This window comes from Bos javanicus, chromosome 6 (genome assembly GCF_032452875.1).
Source record: "Bos javanicus breed banteng chromosome 6, ARS-OSU_banteng_1.0, whole genome shotgun sequence".
Lineage (NCBI taxonomy): Eukaryota > Metazoa > Chordata > Mammalia > Artiodactyla > Bovidae > Bos > Bos javanicus.
The window spans coordinates 6,706,064-6,722,513 of NC_083873.1; the positions used below are offsets into that span (position 1 = coordinate 6,706,064).

Consider the following 16,450-nt stretch of genomic DNA (forward strand, 5'->3'; position numbering starts at 1 on the left):
GTGTTTATATTCCATGAACAACTAATAATAGTTATCAGGAAGCTCAAGAAGTAGGGGCTATGAAGGCAGGATTCCTCCATGGTATATTGGAATGTTATTATTTTAAATATTATTATTACCATTACCAGGTAGAGGAAGAAGGGGCTTCCCTGGTAGCTTAGACTGTAAAGAATCCACCTGGAATGTGGAAAACCTGAGTTCGATCTCTGGGTTGGGAAGATCCCCTGGAGGAGGGCATGGCAACCCACTCTAGTATTCTTGCCTGAGGAACCCCTATGGACAGAGGAGCCTGGTGGGCTACAGTCCACGGGGTTGCAAAGAGCTAGACACAGTTGAGCGACTGAGCACAGCACAGAGGAAGAAGTGTTGGCTGGAAAGTAGGTCTTTGTGATTACTTTTATTAGGGGCCCTGAATGTATTTCATAAGTCATGAAGCACACATGATTTAGATAAACAAAAGAATGAGGTATAAACAGAGGTAAACATGAGGAACTTTACATTTAGAACCAAAAAAAGGAAAACTTATGAAATTCTGTATATCAATAACAACTATTTAAACTATAGGATCGTGTAGAAGTCTAACTTTTTATGCTTAAGAAATACTTTATTAGCTGGCATAGCTCTGATAAAATCAGGAATCTGAGAAATATCTGACAGGATTTGATATTTATAAATTAAATTTCTCTTCATTCAGTTGTTTCTGAGTAGTAAGGTCTATGATTTCCAAGTGCCAAATGGTAATTCAGTATAAAAATATACATACCATGGAAACGTTCTTTTTTTTTTTTAAATTTAAGAAACTGGCTGTACCTGATAACATCAAGGAAAAGATAATCTGATTTGGGGGCTTTTGGCTGTTATTGGCCCGATGTCCCACAGGATGGTCTGTAATTTTTTTCCTTTTTCTTTTCTAACTCAGACTAGCCTCTTTTAGCAATTTTGCCTTGTGTTTGGGTCCTGTGGGAATTTACGAGCTTGTTTTATGGCTTTTGGCCAATCCTGGTGGGAAGTCTACAGAAGAATTCAATTCTGCTTTTTCCCAGAATACTTGTTGACAAACTCAGTGGCACCGAAGTGTTACATGAGTCTTTATGTCCCCCAGAGTCCAGTGATAAGGGCACTTGAGACCAGCAAGGGTCAGTGCTTCTGGGAATATGATGTTGGTTCTCAGAATTTACATATTTTTCTCATGAACTTTTAACAATTTTTATAACAAACTCAACAACTCTGATTTTAAGAGGGAATGAGAACACAGCCCACTGCTTCCCTCTGGAAGCATTTTAAGCATTTAGCTTTTTAGAAAACAATCACTTCTTTTTGATGACCATGACTTCAAATACCCTTCCTGCTTGGCCAGTGGTGACTCATAAAATAGCAATAGATTTCAGGAATTCACCCGGGTGCTTGCAGGTTCTTGAATATATAACTGGATTGAATGATACACAGCAAGGGACTTTTGTTTGGAAGATTAAATCCAAACTCAGACACTAACAGCCGCGTGTCTTCTTGTGTTCTCAAGAGACTTCTGTGAAAGTGCTGCAGTCAGAGTGTATGATATGCCTGTCAGCGGAAAACGGCCTTCAAAGATTTTTCAAGCTAGTAACTAAACAAAGCAGTGGTCCTGCATAAGTTAGTCCATTCCCTTTAAACACAGATCATTCGCTCTTGATATCTCAGATGTGACTCTTGCTGCCAGGCTAGAATTCAGCTGGGTGGTAATATTCAGCAGCCCTATGAAACCCACGTTCTGAAAGGACTCAGCACTATCTAGAAGAGTTAAAGAACGCTGGCATAGTCTCAAGAACTATTGTAACTCAGATCAATTTTCCTATAGTTCAGATGAGTTGCTTCTTGTGAAGATTAAATGAGATACATGTTATCATTAAAAATCATACTAGAAATATTTTGAAGTACAAGCTTTTACATGCTTCAAAATGACAGCCCCATTGTGTCTTATAAAACATATTCCTAAAAATGTATGCTTTATACTATCAATGAATATGCAAAATGCAGAAACAGTGTGATTTTTTTTCTGTCAAAAAAGAATGTGTTTATTATTGAAATATTAGAAATAAAGCTGTAACTGTTCTAAGATCAAAGTGGCAATGGTCAGATCCCCAACCTTAAGACTTCTGTGATTCAATCTGCCCTCCTATAGGATTGAGAGGAATATGTGTACTTAAATTTACAAAGCACCTTTCTTCTTAGAATATCTGGTCTTGTGTGCTGTACTCAGTACGGTACAACATTCCAGGAAGAAAGGTTTGAGACATTATTAAGGGGACACTGGTGGAAAGAAATTTGCATAAGGTCTTGTAGGAAGTCAGTGACTGTCGTTATATTTTATTTTATATTCCAGTGCCTGTAAACCATATAATGTATATAAGGCGCCTAACATAACACAAGCACTCAGTAAATGAACGTTGCCATTGTGTCGGTGATGAAAACTTGACTTCATAGGTGTTCTGCACAGAAAGTAAGCTAACAAAGGACAAGGATAAAGGCAATATCCTAAAAACCAAACAAAAACTGCCTCCTCATACCCTCAAACCAGTCAACTAACCAACTGAAACATCTGCTACCAAAAACAGACAACAACACCCAGAGTTCAAAGGGTGTCCAGTGGGAAGGAAGCTGATGTCATGAGTCCTAAGTCTCCCACCTGCCACACTGACATCATTTCCAGAACTCCAACCTGAGAGGTGACACACCCAGCTTATTCTGCATCCAAGTTCCCAGGGGCTCCCTGGCTGGGGAAAAAAGACAAAGAAATCTCTTTTCCTCCCGGGAGTTGGCTTAGTCCTTCTCCCTTCCATGCCCTCATCTCTCAGGATCAAGTTAGACTCTGCTGTGGATACAATTCTGGAAGATTCCCTGCCTTTTCCATAATTTGGGACTGTATGGTTCCAGATGAGAGCTATGTTACCAGCTCCCAGTTGAAGTTGTGGATGCTTTGACTGCATACCTGCCATGCTTCTTAGAAGCTTTTTGGGAACCCCATGACAGTCCCAGCCATGTTAGTTGTGTCTTCAGTCATCAACTCCAAATAGTAGCTCTGCTCAGATGGCCACCTGTCCTACAGGAAACAGACCCCAAACACTCCTCATTCCTACATACCACAAACCACTGGACAACTGGGAATACTTGTGGGTCATTACCATTCTAGGATACTTTTGAACCAGAGGACTCAAATTGACTACCTTGTGTTCCACTGTCTTCTCCCTAATTCGTGCCGTTCTTTAAATGCTGTGTTAAGAATGCAAAGTTATAAAAATGATCTCCTTTCCTGCTTCACTTTAAGATGCCTTTTTTGGTTGTTCTATTAGAAAAGAATGCAAAATGCAAAGCATTCAACAGACTTCCTTTGCAGGGAACAAGTAACAAACAATAGTATTATATAATGGATAGACTGCTTTTTCCTTTATCCTGTATGAATCTTCCTAATTGATTTCCCAAAAAGGCAAAAAAAGAGACCAAGCTACATCCTGTGGTTCTGACCTCTAGGTAAATTGCCATCAAAGCCAATAGAAGATTTTCCAGAGAAAAAGAATAAGGCCCATTGTTCTGTAACTAACTTAATTCTCCTCTGTGTTATATCATAGAAATACCTATGGCTTGCAGTTTTGCAATGTACAGAGAAGTGGAAATGTTCACAAAAAAGAAACTCAGATATTTGGAGAGTGATATAAGTGAAATATCAGAAAAAATGACTTAGAACAGTTCATACAGGGATTTTTTTTAAAATACATTGAACAGATAAAGAAGATAGTAATACTTTAATAGGATAGTGAAAATATAGCAGATTGACAGTGACAGCAGAAAAAGAACAGGAATACAGATATTTTCAGAGGATTAACATGGTACCATGTACCCTCACACCAGGCAAGCTTTTATGAGAAGTCTCTAGACATATCTCTTCTATTGAGAAGATGGTTTTCCTTGGAGTTGTCAAAAATCCTTTGTGGTTCTCTACATTAATTCATGTTGAATAGTTTCCATGATTGGTCAGACTTGGACTTAAAATAGATATGAGAAAGGTCTTCAGGTTTACTGTCAGTAACATTATTGACTTCAGAGCCAGGTGGATGATGACATGGTGTGTGACCAATCCAAATTTACAAGGTAACCTTGCTTTAATCCTCCTGGTCCATCAAATATAAATAATAAAATGAAGGTGCAAGAATAGAATTGCAAGGAACAGTGGGAGAAGCAGTGGTCAGAAAGAAAAAATAAACAGAAGAAAAAAATCCGTGAGGTCACTCAGAAATGATGCTAATAACTGTGTGTTCTCACCTTACGGCCTCCACATACATGGGGTTCCTTGTGCTTCACAGTCAGCCCCCAGAGTCAGTAACCCTTCAGTAACCCAGAGTCAGTAATCTCCCAATCACATGATTTCCAAAAGGAAAACAATGGTCACACATGTGCCTTTATCTGAAGCCTACTCACCTTTTTTTCATTCCTCCTTTATAATGTACTCTACCGCTTGCCTCAGCTGAGGAAAACAAACTTATGCTTTCATGGGCAATTGGAGATGTACTCACTGAGTTTCTTAAGTAATTGGGGAGGGAGGATGGGAATCAACCTCTAAGAATAATTATCCCTCTTGCCCATCCAGTTCACTTTAAAGAAGTCTTTGAAATAAGCTAATATATATATAACATCTGGCAAGGAGCCTGGTAGATAACAAGTACTCTGTAATTATTAATCCCCTCTTTCTTATCCACCTTACTAAACTATGTACATTCCAACAATCCCCAAGTTCTCTGTGACATCAAACAGGTGGCTGAGGTTGACAGACCAGAGCTGATCCCTGTCCTCAATAAATTTCTTATCCCTTAATACTAGTAATAGAGATAAAGCACTACTTAGAAAGGAAACGTCAGTCAATACATGTTATATTTTCACTACAATCGAACCTTTTCACTGTAGGAACACAGCTGTTCTGTCACATAAAGACTGTGTCCTAATGTTGATAACACTGATCACTGTCTTGTGGCTAAATGCATAAACCCTAAGTATCCTGCTTACTTAATACAATGGCCCATGTTTATTTGGGGGTGCTCCCAGATTTTTTTTAAGTGTGCAATGAAGATAAATATGTTTTAAGTCAATCTGAGTTAGATTTCTGACTCATTAAAAATATTCTGCTTGGACCCAGATTGGGAGGTGACATCTGAAATTAAGTAAGTTGAGGACTTGCTAGGCATTCTCTGGGACTCAAGTTAACACCGCAAACAATTCGTTTCAAGCAAAGTGGACACTCAGCTTCGACTAAAAGATTACTCTTCCACCACAGATGGTTTCCACACCTGAACTGTGACACCGCTCTTCTTTGCTGAGAACTTTGGCCTTGGTGCCACAAAGTAAGATGTTGAGGCTGATTCCTGCTTTGGAGAGGTGGGGATGGCCACGGGCACTGGGGAAGCGCTGACTGGTGAGGTGACCTCAGCAAAGAAGGAGGGCGGAGAGGTATAGGCTGGCACAGAGTACACAGAGGAGGCCTGAACATTAGTGGGCGAGCCAGCGTTCACTGGCCGAGGAGGAAGAGCTTGCTTCGCAGCTGGCACTGAACTGGCCTTGACCGATGGCTTTGCGGGGAGGCCGTCCTTCGCATCCGGAGGTTGGAAAGTAAACAAGGACGCATTAAGCTGATAGGGTTGGTGCTTCATGACATCCAAAGCATTGAGGGGTTTCTTGCCCTTTTTCTTGCCTGTCTTGGAGGCCTGTAGGCCTGATGGCTGAGACTTGACAGCAGCCGGTGGGTAGGAGGGGGAGTGGATAGGATTGTAGGCCACAGGCGGAGGCGCTCGGACATTGGAGGAGTACTTCCAACCGGCCGGGAGAGACGGGGTGGGAGAATGAGCCCGGGCAGCGTGGGCCTGCACGGTGTCCGAATCTACCACGTACTTCTCCATCCTTGACTGCCTCTTAGCAAAGAGCTGGGCTCCTTTCCCACTCATTCCTGGAAGCTCATTGGATGGTCCCACCGCACCAGCATGAGCAGTGTTCACTGTCGGTGTGGGAGCTGCTGGCTTGGGAGTATAGTTCCGGCTGGCTACCGCTGCCTGCGGGCCTTTGAAAGGACCAGCCAGGTTGAGAGCGCTTGCAGGCCGGGCGGGAGCATAAGAAGGCTGCGCGATTTTGATGGAGGAGACCACGGTGCCATGTGACGGGTTGGATGTGGGGAAGGCAGGAGGTTGCGCTGGAGCCACTCCTGGCGACCAGACTGGAGAAACCGGAGTGACTGGTTGGGAGGATGAGGACTTGACAGCAGGCTTTGGAGCGACAGGAGGCGGGGTCTTCTGTTTTGCAGAGGAGCCTTGCATGAAGTTACAAGCCTCTGCTCCTAAACTGAGGTAGTCTTCTTCAGGTCCGGAATCTGCTCCCGCTCCAGGGCCCTTTTTGCCCTCAGAATTTTGAAGAAGTGACAAGAGTTCAGGATTGGGGCTGACTTTGGGCTCTTTAAAAGTGAACATGGGTTTTGTCGTGCTTCTCCTTTTGGCCTCTTGCAATATCCCCGTTCTTTTTGCTGGCACCGCAATCCTTTCATCCCTGGAAGCTATTCGTTCAGATGAATCGTAAAAGGCCGGCTGGGACCATGGGGCAGGCTGGGGCCACGGAGGGGGCGGTGCTGGGCCAGCTGTTGGACTCGACACTGCTCTGGAGAAGGTTTCAGGTGGGGGTGTGACTGCAGAGTAAGGTGGAGGCGCAGGAAAGTCAGCGATAGGACTTGTCACGTTTCGGCTTGGAGAGAAGGGGGTTGCCGGCTGGTTCCCAGACCCCGGGAAGGGCTTGGCTGTTCTATTCACAGGGATCATCCTCTGAGCTTCTGCTGTCTCAGACACCCCAGTGAAGCCATTCTGTTGGGGCACATGGCCAAGACCATGGCTCACCTCAATGTAGCTTTTGCTCACAGAGCTCTGCACTCTCACTGACTCCTCTTCCTTCCTTTGGTAAGACGTCACGGTTCTCAGGCCATCTGTCTGGGCAGCATCTGGTTCTCTGCTTGGCACTCCAACCGCTCTCTCCTCCTCTTTTTGGGCTGTGATCTGATCCATTCTCTCCCTCCTCTTGGCAAACATGAGGGCCCCCTTGCCTGTGGTGTCTGGCAACATCTCCATCTTGTCCCCTCTGCTCAGTTTCTTTTCAATGTCCACTAGACCAGAATCCCAGTCAAAGTTTGCAACTTGTGTGTTGTCCTCAGTGTCAGACAACAGCTCTTCATCCACCTCCGATTCGCTTGCACCCAGAAATGCTACTTCACATGGATCCTCTTTGTCGCCCTCTTCCTCCTCCTCCTCTGCCTCTCGCTCAAGTTCCCCAGTCCCGTAGCTGACTAGTGTGTATTTCCTGGCCCTCCGACGACGCTTCTTAAACATCAACACCCCCTTGGAGTTGGGGTTGGGGGCATCTGTCAGAAGGAGGGCAATGCTTTTGCATTTAGATTTTGCTTCTTTCACCTGCTTTTCTGATAAGCTTTCACTCCTCCTGAGCCCTAGGGAAAATACAAAGATTACATTGAGTTGATAAGTTCAAGGAAGACTGCATAGCAACCCAGAAATCAACTCTCCTGGGGGAAAATAAATACAGAAAAAACATGTTTACAATTGGGTACTAAATTGTGATGCAGTCCAACTCATTTCTCTTTCTTCTTTCAAAATGTTTACTTCTATATTGATATATATGATGATATAGATATAACTTGCATATATATCACTTCATTTTTTTCTACAAATACATTTTTATATTGATTAGAATATGTCTCATAATTTGTTTCTGTATAGCTCCTTAAACTTTAACAATAAACACTGGAAAATAAATGTCGGTTAATTGGATGTAATTAAAATTACAATGGAAATAATTTAAGGACATAATATTTTCCAAAAACAACTTAGGACATACCTTGCATTTTCACATTTTAAAAATAAAATGTTGATATAAAACATTTCCAAGCATTTTAGAAAGGAAGGAGGGAGAAATAAGAAAATATTGTTTACTTAAATCTTTTCATGTAATGAGTTTAAATATTTAGGTTTTCTTTTTTCTTTTAGTTTCCCATTCCCCCAAAGTCTTTGCATTCACAGCTACTAAATCAAAATAAATTTTAAAATGTAATGAATAATAATTGAAGGTACTGAATCAATGACTAACAATAATTCAGAGTATAAAGTTATTGTGACTATATTTAAGAAACTTTAGCTACAAAGTGGTCTAGATAAAGTTGTTCATAAATGCATTGCTCTCTTGGAAATACTACTTTAGTTGCAGCAAGAATAAGTGTAAATCTTGGGGAAATTTTAAATTATATTACTAGTAACATTTACAGCTGTGGGTAGACAGAAATTAAGTCATGTAAAATGAGAACCGGACAGTTTTAGAATAACAAAAAATTATATTTTAATTTTAAAATTATTATTGTTATAAAAATAAATTTGTGGCAAGTTAACTTATAGCACTGTCAACGATAAAAATAAGCATAATTCACAAATAATTTTTGAATTCCTCAAAAGAGTTAAATAAAAATTTCAGACATTAAAAAAATTTTTTTTTTTGATTGAAAATTACCTCTGTTTGTGACTGGGGAAAAAAATCACACTTAATGGTTAATTTTTTAAAAAATAAAATAGAATCAAAATAGTTTTATAACAAAATTATAGATATTCACTGGTAATCAAATTTTACTTAGAGAAATTTTACTTAGAGAAATTCACTGGTAATCAAATTTTACTTAAAGAAATCAAATTTTACTTACAGTAAAAAGCATGGTCATTCCTAAATGTAATTCCTTTTTTGACTAGTGTTATACAACTTACTATTAAATTGACAGTCACAGTTGCACAGTTGTTGCTCACTTCACTGCCAACATGTAAAGTATGTGAGTGCTGCCTTAATACACTTGTTTAATATGCTATAAATGTGAAGATGCATACAGATGCTTAAAGTATAAGGAATGATTAACAGCACTTGTCAATTCAGCTACACATGGTTATGCTAAAAATATGCTTTAAAAGGAATAACAGTAGTTAGGAGAATTAATATACTACTTTGAATAACCAAGATCATTACTGTTGTGTATCACGCATACATTCAAGTGTCTTTGACAGTCAACCTTTACCTCCTCAAATGCCTAAATGAAATTCCAAATTTGTTTTTAAGAAGTTCATGAAAGAAAATTACAGAAATCATAAAACCCAACTGCCATTTCTATCTTCATTTGTCTTTCTGTGATCACTCTCCTGGGTAAAACAAAACACCATAAAAGGCCTTGATTTTAAAATATATCTTGAGTTGGGAGACATTTAAATGACTTCACATGGCCTTGGGGATTGACTTCTGTGTCTAGAAGGTAGATGAGATGCTTTGCAGTCTAGTGAAGACTTAACAAAACGGAGAGGATCATGTAACTGCTCAGTATTCCACATGTCCTTGTCCATCAAACTCACTTCTGCAAGCATCATCATGCTGCACAATGATTTTTTTTCAAAACGAGGATCTGCTTTTAATATCAGTGGTTGAGCCTGTATTTTAAATACACCTCTCCGCAGCAAACTCAACAGTTTTTGACATTTAAACTCAGCGTCCACATGACTGCAAAGACTCTCAAATGCTATTTTAACATAGAATATGAGACAAATAAAAAAAGGCACATTAACTTTAGTATTTTCTTTAACAGTCCCCGTGTCTTTGGGAAGAAAAGAAAGTGCATTAAAAACATTCAAATCTACTACAAAGTTAAAACTTATTACTTCCAGTTCAGAAATTGGTGTTTTCTACAATTTCATGTTTGTTATTTTGTGCATTAGTTAAAAAAAAAAAAAAAAGCCAATGAAAGACATAAGAAAAACCTTAAAAAGAAAAAATCCAGGCAGGCGAACCAGCAGGAAAATACCCTAAGCTCCCAAGCCCCTTCCAGCTGCCCAGCAGTGGCTCCCAGGGCAGGACTTACGTGCGTGGCGCGCTCTGTGCTTGTGAGGTCTGCTGTGATCCCTTTCTGAGCGTGGATCTTCTCCCTGCTCTGCGCCTTCTGATGAGACTGCAAAGGATACCAGAGAAGGAGGTGCTTCTGACTGCCCTCCTTCCACTGGAGAATCCACACACCCCTTTGCTGCCTGAAGCCTGCACCCTTCTGTCTTCTGCCTGTCAGAGCAGTCGAAGATCACTTCCACGCGGGGCAGCCCCGTGTCTGCAGCTTCATTTCCCTGGATCACTCTCAGCTCCTGGCCACTGGAGATCTGGATTGTCTTGCTGGACCTCAGAGGAGGGTCCTCTTTCTCACTAGTGGGGGCAGAATTTATGTGGACAATCCCGTCGTGTAGTAAATTAGGCTCTGGGTCAGGAGACATAGATTTTTCTGCTCCCAGGAGAGCCACTACAGTAGCACTCTTGCCCCTGTGTCTCTCTTGTGACAGGGACAGTTGCAGCTCAACCACAGTGCCTGGCCGCCCTGCTTCTGCCTTCTCACTTAAGATAATCTCCTCTGGTAAGCGTCCACTTTCAGAGTCAGACGTGTGAGGGGCCAGGCCTGTTTCTTCTTTTATGCTCCCAGAAAAACCAGCACCACTCGCTTGCTCCTCAGCTAGGGGAGCTCCACTCTTGATAGGGACAATGTAGAACTCTCTGTATTGGCTCTTTGTGGCTGGTCGAATCTGTAGGGTGGTACTTTCCACGTACCCTTCATGGGTGACATTCTCCTGGTTTTTGTTTTCAGTTTCAGAGATCGAAGTTTCACTTATTCCACTGGAAGGTCTGCACACAGGAAAATTAGTCCAGACAGTTAAATCAGAGTGTATTACACCTGCCAAAGAACTTCCTGACACTTGTATGATGTCTAATACACAATACAGTAAAAATATTTCCTCCTAAATGTCAACTGCAACATATTTGAACACAGAACTTGGCAACATGTTTATATTATTATTTAAAGATCTTCCAAATAAACTTGTCTGTAAAGCAAAGCAAAAATGCTCACAAAAGTTTATAAAACCAGAATCCATCCTAAATTCACTTTTTTTTCTTTTTTTTTAAGTATAGGTTATAGCTATATGGATGCCCTTCACCTATAATTATTGGAGTGTTTTCAAATAATCATGCTTGTTATAATATGACAAAGCATTGCAACGTCTCATTGACTGAGTTAGGTCTGCACATTATAAAGTTTTATAAACATATTCAGCAGCTTCAGAGCAATATTAGTATACAGATAACTCAAGTAATCCTTTTAGAGGCTGTGCTTTCTTGAAAGGAATGAAATAGAAGCTGTTTTTTAAGCTCCAATGAGCATGTGTTTTGTAATAAGTGGACCCCAGCCCAGTACTCTTGTGCAAAGAGAAATCCTTTCCATGCTGCAATGAATCATTGAGTCATGGAGTATTTATAATCTGAAATGTCTCCCCTTCTCTATTTGAACTTGTCACTTGGAGCATTTTCCTTATAGGATCTCTGAAGTCAAACTGTTCCTTAATCGCTCAGGTAAGGAGCCCTCAGCTGTTCACCACAGTCTTTTTATTTTGACCTTACCCGTTCCCAGCTGGTTTTGCAAATTTGTGTTTGCAAGAAGCAAAGTCAGTTAAGGGTTAAATGACTTCTTGCATGAAACTCTAATTTAAACTCTAACTGCTTTTAGAAGAGAAGCATCATTCACAGAACAGCTGTAGGAGATGCTTTCATTTCTTACATTTGTAAATTTTTTAAAGAAGCAGTAGCATCTATCTCAGTCCCATTCTTTTTCCCTCAAAAGTACCCCAACTAATAATGCAGGATCATCTATTGAAGGGAGTGGGCCCATACTTCTATTCTATTCAAAGGAATTCACCTTAGAATTTGTGTAGTAATAAAATTCAAGACCAATATTCAAAATAATTACTCTTGACTTTGCTTTTCACTGAATTTAGCAAAACAAAAATAAACAAAGCACAAGCTAACAATCAAATGAAATGCAACTTTCTCTGTGCAAATAATCTGTAGAGCTTCCTGGTAATAGCAAAAAAACCCCAAAAACCAACAACCCATTATAATATAGTATTTTTAAAACATGATGAAAGCAAATTAAATATTTCATATATAGGAAGTGATGAATACACTCTATGCAACTGAAATTTGAGAGTTTCAAAAGGGAAGAGTTTTAATTTAGGAAGGTCTTGAGATGGAAGTAGATTAAATCACTTTGAATTATATTAGCAATAAATTATGAAGCTGAGAAGAGAGTAGTGTGAATTCATTCCAGCCTTACAGACTGTAATACAGGCAAATGGCTCAGATAAATATTAACATTTATTGGTAGCCAAAATAAAATGGACAGATATACATGAATAAAAGTCATAAAAGAACTAGAGGTTAAATAAAGCTTTATACCTTAAAATGCTCATTTCCATTCAGTGCACATAGGTACTTAATTCCAAAATTTATGTGTGTGTGTGTGTGTGTATAACATTTAAATAAAATTTACAATAATAGAGACAATGTTGATAGTCTGACCCAGCTATCTCTGGGTAATAGCCCAGGAAAAGTAAATCACTTGTCCTCTAGGGACAGATGACAGTTACATGAGCAAGAGAAATATTTAATTCCAGGAAACAATGTTCAGATATCCAGATTTGTAGGGGTGGTGGTGATGATGATGATAATTACTTTTGGGATGATTTTAATTTGAGATTTCATTTAAAATCTCTGCAATTATTTATTTATTTTGTAAAAATAAAAATATTTAAGATAAAATAATAATAATCAAGATTCCAGTTATTAAAAGTAGCAGAGAACTAGTCCATTTACTTTTAAAAGTAAATCTGTACCCAAGACTCAGCTTTAAACCACCAAGGACTTTCCCAATGACAGTCATCAAAACAAGAACTCGTAGGGGATGTTCTAGTCTACAAGTGTGTTCTGAAGAGACTGGCCTCATTAAGTCAGCAAAGACACTAAAGGGGAATAAATTAGAAAAGGTTTTTCTCCTATTTTGGATGTGATTAAACCTTTACAAAGACGGAACTTCAAATACCCCAGAGATTTAAATGTAATAATGGCCAACACTGTGACTACACTTGGCAAGGTTTCTATTAGATCCCTTGAAAAAGCAAATGGCAGTGTTATAAATAAGTAGGATCTCAGTCACTTACACACTGGACTTGAGGGTAAACGTTTAGATGGGAGGTTGTAAGAGAATTGTGAGATTTCTTTATTGTCACAAAAGTTTGGCCAAAGTAAGTTCGTGTTTGTATAGAAATGGAATCATATTGAATGATTACCAGAGGGGTAATGCTGTATGTGGCTTCCTAGATGACTCAGTGGTAAAGAAAGTGAAAGTGTTAGTCTCTCTGTGTGTCAACTCTGTGTGACCCTATGGACTGTAGCCCGCCAGGCTCCTCTGTCCTTGGAATTTCCCAGGTAAGAATCCTACAGTAGGCTGACATTCCCTTCTCCAGGGGATCTTTCTGACCTGGGGATAGAACCCAGATCTCCTGCATTGCAGGTGAATTATTTACCATCTGAGCCACCAGGGAAGCCCCTCAGTGGTAAAGAATACGCCTGCAATGTGGGAGACATGAGTTTTATCCCTGGGTCAGGAAGATCCCCTGGAGAAGGAAATGGCAACCCAGTTCAGGATTCTTGCCTGGAAAATCCCATGGACAGAGGAGCCTGACTCTATAAGGTCACAAGAGTCAGACATGACTTAGCAACCACCACCAACAATGCTGTTATGTAGTCTTTCTGCAGAGTTAAGGCAAAACTCCTAGAAGGTTTTGAAGTTCTGTGTGAAAAGTCCTCTCTTGTCTTTCTGAAGGCCTTATCTAGAAAGCCAGAGATTTCCTTTGTGGATTCATTGTATTGCCACGGTCAGGGCCTCACAAGGTTAATATGGACTAAACTGTGATTGGTACATGGTGAATATGTTGATGCTGTAGTTTCTTTGTGATGACCCTCATTGTTTTGTTTTTATGTTTAAGGTTGACTTCTGCATGTTTAAGCAATTAGATGAGGAGGGTAGCATTTGGAGAGATCAAATTGACAAGCTATTTGCATTGAGAGTGCAAAAACTTTAACCATTAGCTTTTGCCCATATCTAAATATTGTTGTTGTTTTTTTGAAATAGAAATCAGGCTGCTTTTAAGGGTTTCTTGATTCTTTTCCTCCTCTTAGGCATCCTCTTTCTAGTCAAACAAATATTACACAGTGTACCATTTTAACATGTAAACATTTTAAATTAATCTATAAATCTAGGATTTATAATTTAGTGATCATAATTAATCTTGACCTAGAAGTATTATATTATGCCAATATACTGAGCTTCCTAAGGAAGTAGTCTAAAATACCTAAGATTTTAAACAAAGTTCTTGAAACAAACTTTTCAAGTTAATTCTCAATTAACCAGAAAATTCAGCTGATTAGAATTACCATTTTCCAAACACTATGGTTTTTCTGTTTACACTGACATAGACAGCACCCTCATTTCCCCATAGAGAACAGTTTATATGACCGTAGGAGCTGTAATCGTTGCCATGTAGCTTCAGGAGAAAATAAATATTCCAACAAATCTTTTTACCTTTTGACGAGCATTTGGAGAGAGTCTGTTATGCTCTCCATGAGCTTGATGACTTCTGGGTAGGTGAGGTCTGCACAAGGGTTGCCATTGATAGAAACCACTTCATCCCCCTCACAGAGCCCAGACCCGGATGCTTTGCTCTGGCTTCTGATCTGAGTGGAGTAAAAAAGAATGCAATAATTAGAATTATATAACTTGTTAAAAAAAAACGCGCCACTGTCTTGGAGAAAATTTTACTTAGGAGTAGTAAATAGATCTGCAAACTAAAATCAGCCCTTAGTGTTAATTCACCTGTTAACCTATAAGACAATCTTAAACACTTCTCACCCTTTTTACAATTTATTGGATACCATACTGTCAAACATTCAATTCATAGCTTTCTAGGTAAATAGACAAAAAAGAAAGTAAATCTATGGTGAAGGAATGAGAATAATGAAATAAAGAATAATGAAGAATGGCGAAGACAGATGTTTAACTTAGTTATACATTAAAAACAAATATTTCATACTGTGAAGCTTGATCTAATCAGAACATGGCTTCTCTCATTAAAATAAATTTTAAGAGCCTTCTCATTGACAGTGTGGGTGGAACACCAACTATAAGAAGGAGATGTATTGCAGGACAATGAGTTTAAGGAGAGAGCTATACAGCTCAATAAACTGATGAAAGCCCTTCCAGTAAAATGGGGGAAATTAGGCAGCAGGATGTTAAGAATTATGTCAAAGGGAAAAATCCTTCATTGAAATCAGTTATTCAAGACTTGATAATAAGCAAACTTTAGCAAAAAAGGAAGAAAAAAAAGATTATTCTGCAAAAAATAAAAACAGCCCTTCTTAAGGACTGCATCATATTCTAGCACAGATTCAGTGGAACAAGAACTGACTAAAAACCTAGAAGAGAACTTTCAGATGCTGGAAGAAGAGAAATTCAGAGCAGTAGAATAGCAGCAGAGAGCTCCCACCAGTCCTAAGTGAGGAATAGCATTCAGTTCTTCCTGAAGGTTAACATTCTGTGTAGTTATGATTATGGTAAAATGTTGTGCTAGTCATTCTCCCTCAGCCCATTCTCTACCCTCTCTGGCTCTGCTTTCTGGCCTCTAGAGACTGCAGTGGCCAAGTTCCCTTGCATGCTGACTCCTGGTTGGCTTTGGTCAACAGGAAGCTCCAACAAGAGATAAAGAGCAAGGGAAATGAGAGGGCAGGGAAATGCTGTCCCTGCTGGACCTGCTGGGCCACGGTTTGGCAATGGCTTTGCTCCTCGATGTAGACAGTCAGAGCTCCTGTCCGTCTGTCGCTCTACCATGCCTTAACTCTTGTTGTGTTCCAATAACACACACCACCTCCTTGCATCTTCAGACCCAAGGGTAATAATAGCTTCCTGCTCTTCACCTCTGGGTGCTTCATTTCCATTCATTGGTTTCCACGAGCCTGTACTATATTATCTTTAATTACTCCTTTGAATATGCCACCTATTTTCTGCTGGGACCCTAAATGATACTAATATGTTTAGATTTCATTTTACAATATGAATTTAATGGTTTTTAAAGAATCATGTATCATGATCACACAATCTCAAAGTTAAGAATACTTTAAGATCATCTTCTATATATTTTCCACCAAAGGGATCCCTATTTGACTATTAAACTCAAGATTATGAGTCCAAAGAGCTCAGAACCAGGTGAGCAGCATTTCTTAGAGTGTTTTCATAGCCAGGCTCACTTTTGATTGGGCACGAAATGTATTTCAGTTTATCTCTAACAGTTGCCCACTAATTCTTGCTAAGGTCTTAAATGATAATTAATTTGCTGACTGATATAGCTCTAAAGTTTATATCTCCATGTGCATTTACATTTTACATGATACTCCTGGAGGCAGAAGCATATCTTTAAGTGCCAGAACAATGATGCTAATG

At 39.6% G+C, this 16,450-nt stretch overlaps 2 protein-coding genes and 1 long non-coding RNA gene across 11 annotated transcripts in view; 1 reads left to right on the forward strand and 2 right to left on the reverse strand.

Annotated features, from left to right (window-relative positions):
• LOC133249993 (uncharacterized) overlaps positions 1 to 16,450 on the forward strand; it is a 350,474-nt gene that overhangs the window by 185,848 nt on the left and 148,176 nt on the right. The window lies entirely within an intron of this gene.
• MYOZ2 (myozenin 2) overlaps positions 1 to 16,450 on the reverse strand; it is a 385,146-nt gene that overhangs the window by 161,772 nt on the left and 206,924 nt on the right. The window lies entirely within an intron of this gene.
• Positions 1 to 16,450, reverse strand: part of SYNPO2 (synaptopodin 2) — a 204,923-nt gene that overhangs the window by 29,013 nt on the left and 159,460 nt on the right. For both annotated transcript variants that reach the window (XM_061421161.1, XM_061421160.1), the window contains exons 2-4: positions 14,540 to 14,691; positions 9,950 to 10,749; positions 5,313 to 7,498 (exon numbers count right to left, since the gene is read on the reverse strand). In XM_061421161.1, coding sequence (XP_061277145.1) covers positions 5,313 to 7,498; positions 9,950 to 10,749; positions 14,540 to 14,691 — 3,138 coding nt within the window. The remainder of the gene's footprint in view (positions 1 to 5,312; positions 7,499 to 9,949; positions 10,750 to 14,539; positions 14,692 to 16,450) is intronic.